An 8,372-nucleotide genomic window follows, 5' to 3' on the forward strand; every position below is an offset into this window, starting at 1 on the left:
TAGGTTTCTTCAAATAGATTGCCTAGCTGTTATGAAAGGTGAAAGTACTGTGAGAAATTAGGCAAATGAAAAATGCAAAATCTAAATAGTACTTTAGGTATGGACCACAAGCTATGCCGTCATACCAATCCCTACCCTTCCACAGTACAATTCAGGCACTTATCTCATAAATTGGCTTTTGCCTAAGTTGATATGCATATCTTCCTTGTGCGTTATGCCAGATGACAACCATAATAAACAAAACAGCTGTTTCTAATTTCGCCAACTAGTGATTGTCTTCTCCTTTTGGGCCCTTTATAAGGGACCTAGTGTTTGTTTGAATGTTTGAGATTATCTTTAGGCATGTGTAAATTGGTAACAAAGATATTTGAATGGATCCTTACCATTTTCAAGGTTGACGTAGGACGTCTAATTTATTGTATAAGCTATGAAAACTAAATCGTGAATTTTAATCATGGATTTTTAAAAATGAAATCCATCAATTAATAAGAATGAATATTCGGAGGGATCTACCCAACCCAAACAGAGTCGCAGAATATTCGGAGGGGCCTATTCAACACCAACAGAGTTGCAGGAGGAAAAAATTTCATAACACGAAAACCTACGACACTATTATCACTTCTATAAACAAAAGAAATACCAATATCTATTGCAAGATCACATAAATATTCCCGCACAATAGTGCTAAGGTAAGAACTATCACTAGAAGACTTCCTCAACACCTAAAATAACTATAAGCAATCCATCTCAAAATTAACACACCGAAAGGAAGCAAAGATCAATAGCCAATGATAACGCCCACCGGAGTTCAAGAGCATCAACTAACATTGGTGGCAAAACCTTTAGCGGAGAAGATGTGGGAGCTACCAACACTGTGCCCAGATGGTCACGCACGACCAACTTAAAGCATGCTATCTTTACGCCATCAAAAGAAGCGTCAAAATTAACTTTAATGACCCCAAGAGATGGCGATCCAAGAAGCAGGAAGCATGACACTTGGCCTAGTAGGATCCCGCAAAATCCATGGAGGAGGTCAAAAGGAAGCAGTTCGCAGTAAAACCTCTTCCATCGTAATGCATCGTTGTTGATAAACAACCTTAGTATACCGCTCCTACAAGCAATATAAAATCGTGAGGAATGTTTGAATTGCATACGCATTAGCCATCAACAGAAAAGATCCCATAAATTCCACAAATTGTTGTTTTTGATTAAGTCGTAGCCCTACAGAAGAAGTGAACCAGATTCTCTTGGCTGGCAGACAAAAAATAAGAGTGCGTTGGACTAATTCAGGATCTTCAGAACAAACCCAACACAAAGGGTCCACCTTCATGCCACGAAGTCAAAGATTGCTATGGATCGAAACAATCTCCAAGCAAGCACGTCGTATGAGTTCTTTGCATAATAGGAGAACTTGAGATTCCAAGTCTTCCTCCAAGAATATCAAATTTGAAGACGACGACACCAAGGACGTGCCTATGTTTTGATGAATGAACACATATATCCTGACTTCGTCGAGTATTGACCATTCGTATTAAACGACCAAATAAAACATCCTCCTGCTGATGGAGAGGAAGTGAGATAGCTAGAATGTTCCAAGCAGTTGCTGGACAAAAAACTAAGAAAATAAGTGAACAGTTCTAGTCCACGGAAAAAGAGGGAAATCAAACTTTAAACAAACTGAGTCATCGCAACAACAACCACATCCTGATGGTAAATAAGAGGAGAATCATGTGGAATCTAACTATTCCAGATATGGACACAAGAGACATTACTAATCTTCCACATGCCCTCTTTTTTAAAAATCCAATCAGAAACGAAGGATACTAGACCCTGTTAAATGATAAGTTAATTTGTAATTGTTGGTTACATTTTGTTTAAATGTCTTTATGCATTTCTTAGGGGTTACAAGCATATTAATGCTTGGTGGTTACAAACATAATAATGTTAGAGGTTAATGTCTTTTATGCAGTTGCATAAGTTACATCTTTTTGTCTTCTCTATTCACTAGTATTAATAGAGAAGCATTGTAAGTTCTTCATTAAGAAAATCAGAAAAATAAAAAGTTCAAGTCTTCTCCTATACTTTCCACTACTATACTTCCGCTGCTCCAACAAATTTGGTATCAAGAGCTCTAGGTACAGTACCATGGCATCATCAACAAATTCAGTTTTCTCATATACAACAAGTCAAATTCCAGTTTTCAATGGTGAACACTATGATTACTGGAGTTCACAAATGGAGACCATCTTTCTTTCTCAAGATCTATGGGATGTGGTTGAAGAAAAGTATGAAGAGCGCCCAGACCCAAAAACAGCAGACTGGACTGATGTCAAAGAGAAAGAATACAAGGAGAATGTGAAGAAAAATGCTACAACATTGAGGATTATCCAACAAGGAGTAAACAAAGCCATTTATCCCAGAATGTTTGGTATTAAAAAAGCCAAAGAGGCATGGGAAACACTGAAGACTGAATTTCAAGGATCAACAAAGGTGATTGCTATCAAGTTGCAGTACCTGTGGAGTGAATTTGAAAATCTCACAATGAAAGAAGGTGAGAAAGTCAAAGAATTTTTCTCAAAGGTGGCTGAAAAAACCAATCAAATAAAAAGTTGTGGAGATGATGTATCTGAAAAGAAACTGGTTGAGAAGATTCTTCGGAGTCTTCCTAAAAAATTTGAACACATTGTTGCTGTTATTGAAGAAACAAAAGATCTCTCAAAGCTCACTCAATATGAGCTTATGGGGTCTTTAGAAGCTCATGAACAAAGAGTGAACGAATACAACAACCAGCCATCGGAGCAAGTCTTTCAAGCAAAGCAGAACTTCAAAAATTCCAAATCACAGCAAGGAGGTCAATACCGTGGACAACCTTCCAGCAGAGGTCGTGGTGGCAGACAATTTGAAAGCAGTGACAGAGGAAGAGGAAGAAGAGATTCCTCATGGCAGCAAAGACCTTCTGGTAACTATGATTCTTACTGTTATGTTTGTAAGAAATATGGTCATGAATATGAGAATTGTCGTTACAAATGCACTAGGTGAAAAATTCATAATCATTCTGATAGGGATTGTTGGCATAAAAGGGAAAATGATGGCAAAAAAATGCTATTAATTATTCTGCAGAAGATGAAACATATAAGTTGTTCTTGTCTGTGACTGATGATATAAAATCTGGTGAGAAATGGTATTTAGATAGTGGTTGCAGCAATCACGTAACTGGTAACCAAAATGCATTTGAAGTTTTGGATAAAAATTTCTCATCTGTGGTTGAACTTGGTGATGGGAAGGAAGTGAAGATTCAAGGAAAAGGTGTCATAGCAATCCACACAAGTGAAGGTAACAAAAAAGTCATTGATGATGTTCATTATTCTCCTAATATTTCTCAAAATCTTTTGAGTGTTGGACAAATCATGAAAAAATGTTACAAGCTGATTTTTGATGATGATAAATGTTAGATTTTTGATAAAATATCTGGAACACAAGTTGTTGTTGTGATGCAGACTCTTAATAATCTTTTTCCTCTCAATATGAATTCCCTTCAATATGCTGCCTTCAAAACTGAAAGTCCAAATGACTCTTATCTTTGGCACTTGAGGTATGGTCATTTGAATGTCAAAGGTCTGCAATTATTGAAACCGAAGAATATGGTTGTTGGTCTTCCAGAAATTCAGAAGAATGATAAAGTTTGTAAGGTTGTGCTTTTGGAAAAATGCATCATCTTCCTTTTCCAAAAACAGCTTGGAGAGAACAAGCTCCTCTTGAGTTGGTGCATGCAGATATTTGTGGCCCAGCAAGAACTATTTCACTGGGTAACAAAATGTATTTTCTGCTCTTTGTTGATGATTATACCAGAATGATATGACTTTATTTTCTTGAGCAGAAATCCGAGGCTTTTACTATGTTCCTGCACTTTAAAGCTTTTGCTGAGAAACAAAGTGGCTATGAGATAAAGACTCTTCGAACGGATCACGGAGGAGAATTTATTCATAAGTCATTTCTTAACTATTGCAAGGAACAAGGCATTCAAAGACAACTTACAATCAGGTACACACCACAACAAAATGGTGTTGCAGAAAGAAAAAATCGCACAATTGTGGAAATGGCAAGGAGCATGTTAAAAGGAAAGGAGCTTCCAAACAAATTATGGGCTGAAGCTGTTAGTAGTGCTGCATACATCCTAAATAGATCTCCTACAAAGGCGGTCCAAAACAAAACACCTTTTGAAGCATGGCATGGAAGAAAGTCAATTGTAAGTCAACTTAAAGTCTTTGGTTGTATTGCTTATTCTCTCATTCCTTCTCAAAAGAGAGAAAAATTTGATGAGAAAAGTGAGAAACTTAATTTCATTGGATATAGTGATGATTCAAAAGGTTATAGTCTTTATAATCCAATGACTAATCAATTGGTGCTTTCAAGAGATGTATTTTTTTTTATGAAAGTGCAGCATGGAAATGGGAAGATGGAGATGCTCATCATGGGTTCGTTGAACTTGCACCTCTTGCTCCTCTTGAACAATCCCCTCAAGATGTTGCTAGCCCATCAAGGAGTGATACTGATGAAGATGATTCAGATCCTGAAACTCCTCCAAGAAAGTTTCGTTCTTTATCTGAAATTTATGAATCTTGCGATATGTGGTTTTTTGCAAGTGAACCACAATTCTTTGATGAAGCTGTAAAAGAAGATGTTTGGAGGAAAGCTATGAATAATGAAATGAGGAGCATTGAAAAGAACCAAACTTGGCAGCTGGTTGATCTTCCAAAAGGAAAAGATTCAATTGGTTTGAAATGGGTTTATAAGACCAAATATAATGAAGATGGCAGTGTGCAAAAATACAAAGCAAGATTGGTAGCAAAGGGGTATTCTCAATTGCTCGGCGTTGATTTTAATGAACCTTTGCTCCTGTGGCGCGTATGGAGACAATCAGAACTGTGCTTGCCATTACAGCTCAAATGGAGTTGCAAGTTTTTCAACTTGATGTTAAATCAGCCTTCCTTAATGGTGAATTGGAAGAAGAAGTCTATGTTCAACAACCTCAAGGTTTTGAAGCAAGGGGGGAAGAAGGAAAGGTTTACAAACTGAAGAAAGCACTTTATGACCTCAAACAAGCACCAAGAGCATGGAATAGTAAGATTGATGCTTATTTCTTGCGAAGTGAATTCATGAGAAGTCCATCTGAACCATCTCTCTATGTGAAGAAAAATGGAGAAGATTTTCTAATGGTTTGTCTTTATGTTGATGACTTGATTTATGCAGGGACTAATGCTAACATGGTGGACTCTTTTAAGGAGAGGCAATGATGAAAGAATATGAAATGACAGATCTTGGATGGATGAAGTATTTCCTTGGAATCCAAGTGAAGCAATCAAAAGGGGAAATCTTTGTCACTCAAGAGAAATATGTTTCAGACATGCTTAAAAAATTCAGAATGGAGAATTCTAATCTAGCTCCAACTCCCATGACCTTGAATGAGAAACTTCAGCTGGATGATGGTGCAGAAAAATCATATCCCAAAATCTATAGAAGTCTTGTTGGTTCCTTAATTTATCTCACTAATACAAGGCCAGATATAGTGCATTCAGTTAGTTTGGTTTCCAGATTTATGAATGAACCAAGTAAGCTTCATTTTGCAGCAGCCAAGAGGATTCTCCGCTATCTTTGAGGAACTAAGAAGCTTGGGATCAAATATGTGAAAGAAGAAGACAACAAGCTTGTTGGATATACAGATAGTGTCGTAGCCTATTTAGATTGTTGAATATGTGATCGAAAGAGCACATCAACCTATGTTTTTTGTCTTGGCTCTAAGCCTATCTGATAGAGTTCTAAAAAGCAAAACTCAATTGCTTTATCATCAGCTGAAGCTGAATTTATTTCAACAAATGAAGCCACCCGTGAGGCTATTTGGCTAAGAAGAATTTTGTGTGACTTGCAACAAATGGTTGAAGATCCTACTCCTATTTTTTGTGACAACCAATCTGCAATAACAATGTCCAAGAACCCAGTTTTTCATGGAAGGTCAAAGCACATTGAGTTGCGTCACAATTACATTCGTGACATGGTGCTAAAGAAGGAAATTTACCTGGATTTTAATACCGGAGAACAACCTGCAGATGTTCTTACCAAACCGGTGTCTTTTGAGAAGCTTCAGAAATTCAAGGATTCTATGATGATTACAAATTAAGAGGGGGTGTTAAATGATAAGTTAATTTGTAATTGTTGGTTACATTTTGTTTAAGTGTCTTTATGCATTTCTTAGGGGTTACAAGCATATTAATGCTTGGTGGTTACAAACATAATAATGTTAGAGCTTAATGTCTTTTATGTAGTTGCATAAGTTACAACTTTTTGTCTTCTCTATTCACTAGTATTAATAGAGAAGCATTGTAAGTTCTTCATTAAGAAAATCAAAAAAATAAAAAGTTCAAGTTTTCTCCTATACTTTCCACTACTATACTTCCGCTGCTCCAACAGACCCTTTGTAGCTTGGTCTACACCCCATTTTACTCTCAAGAAGACTCCAATAAGGAAAGTATACATCTTTAAAATCTCGACTATGCAAAGAGTTCGCGAGGGACAAAGTCCTCCACCATTTTTTTTCCAACAAGAGTAATGGTAAAAGCTCTAAATACATGAAATCCATGACCCAATCCCGTTTAGAATGTTGACATAGCTTCTCTTATTTAAGCCAATGAGTACTCCTCTTAGAGACATCCCCTTGTAAATAAAACTTAATAATCATGCCTTTTATTTATGATCAAATACTATATGACAAAGAAAAACAAGACATGGTGCAAGCTAAGATTGCTTGAGCCATCGCCTTGACTAAAACTTCCCTCCCCGCTAGGGAAAAAGATCTCTCCTACCTCCCTTTTAACTTGTTCCAAATCCTCTCCTTTACAAAATAAAAAATTTGAGCCTTGAATTTGCCAATGATAGCGGGAGGACCCAAATATTTATCATAATACTGCATTGCCAATGTCTATGCTCATTGAATCCAATACTTGGAACATTTCTACTACAGTAGAGTATTGGTTTGTCAAGATTGATGGTTTGACTAAAGGCTTGTTCATAAGAAGCAAGAATTCCTTTAACACATTGATAAAAGGCATGATTATTAGAAGTACAGTTGGTTCGGGAAAGATAATGTAGTCATCTATGAACAACAAGTGAGAGATATTAGAAGTAGTTCATGTACATCAAATTCACGAAGGTAAGAATAAATAATAGCTCAATGAATCAAATTAAGCAAAAAAGGTACCCACATGATGAATAAATATAGTGAGCGTTGATTCTGTTAAAGCGACCCCTATGAGGATCAAAAGGCATTTACAGGTTACCATTAAACATAATAGAAAAATTTACTGTTGATACACGACTAATAATCAAAGATTTTGGTTATAATTGTACAGATGAGGAGAAGTTTTGACATGGTGTACTATTGTGCAGACGTTGTTGCCATCAACCAAATTGTGGCCCAGATTACTTCACATAGGTATTCTTAGGGTAGGAGGTGGATTTTGGTTACTTTTGTTCCGTCGAGGAGGTTGTAGCTACTCTTGTTTTTTTCCCCACAGAGGTAGAATTGTGGCTAGTTTTTTGTGTATTGTGTGGTTCTTTGGTATTGGTTTTGTTTTGGTACCAATTTGTTTGTGATTTTTCTGTTTTGGCTTTTTAGTGTTTTTTTGACTTGGGGGTCGATATTCTCTCTTCTTGTGTGGATGTTTTGCTGAGTAAGTTTTTTTTTTGGGTTGTCCTCGACTTTGATGGCTTTGTTCCCAGCTGTGTATTCTTTTCCATATTCCTCATCTATATATATTTTGCTTTCTAAAAAAGATAATCAAAGACACCCAATTCTTAGGGAAACTTATCTGCATAAACACACTTTGTAAAAAAGACCACTAAACTCTATCATAAGATTTTTATATATCTAACTTCAAAGTCATAATGCCATTATGACTTGGTCCGGTCGGCTCTTAAGTCATACATCACAAAGGCGTTACGGTCAGCTCACAAATGTATGCTCTTAAGAGGACACCATAAGGGCGGTCAGCACGACTTGATTCAGGAACAAACTACTCGACTTAACTGACAAAGAGTGTCAAAGCGATCTTAAGGGTCGAGATAAACTCCTTAAGAAAAACGGAACCAATCCAATCGTACACTCAGAAGCTTCACTTAAAGGACTTCCTCTATACTTGCAGAGACTCTGAACATGGACACTGCAATTATCTATGAAGATTTCTTCATTCATTTATGTAACATTTATTTTTTGTAGTCATTCATTTATGTAACATTCTATTCGTTTTTATCATTTTTTGAGTTTGATCTTCTTAGACTTGAATATTCTCATTTTGCTCCACTAACTTGAGCATCAAAGT

The 8,372-nt window shown here is 36.5% G+C and overlaps 1 protein-coding gene across 1 annotated transcript; it reads left to right on the plus strand.

Moving 5' to 3' along the window:
* The first annotated feature begins 2,145 nt into the window (after nt 1-2,145).
* LOC130741148 (uncharacterized) lies at nt 2,146-4,972 on the plus strand. Its single transcript, XM_057593960.1, has 6 exons — nt 2,146-2,959; nt 3,121-3,356; nt 3,453-3,680; nt 3,878-4,367; nt 4,442-4,853; nt 4,942-4,972. Exons 1-6 carry the CDS (start codon nt 2,146-2,148, stop codon nt 4,970-4,972), a joined length of 2,211 nt encoding a protein of 736 aa, XP_057449943.1.
* Nucleotides 4,973-8,372: the final 3,400 nt, after the last annotated feature.

The sequence above is a fragment of the Lotus japonicus genome, chromosome 1 (genome assembly GCF_012489685.1).
Source record: "Lotus japonicus ecotype B-129 chromosome 1, LjGifu_v1.2".
NCBI classification, from domain to species: Eukaryota; Viridiplantae; Streptophyta; class Magnoliopsida; order Fabales; family Fabaceae; genus Lotus; species Lotus japonicus.

Bases quoted from the DNA above. Each gene is read 5' to 3' on its own strand.
- LOC130741148 (XM_057593960.1), top strand. From the start codon at position 2,146: ATGGCATCATCAACAAATTCAGTTTTCTCATATACAACAAGTCAAATT. The intron at 3,357-3,452 runs GTTCATTATTCT...GATAAATGTTAG, and splicing joins ACAAAAAAGTCATTGATGAT to ATTTTTGATAAAATATCTGG. The intron at 4,368-4,441 runs GTTATAGTCTTT...ATGAAAGTGCAG, and splicing joins ATATAGTGATGATTCAAAAG to CATGGAAATGGGAAGATGGA.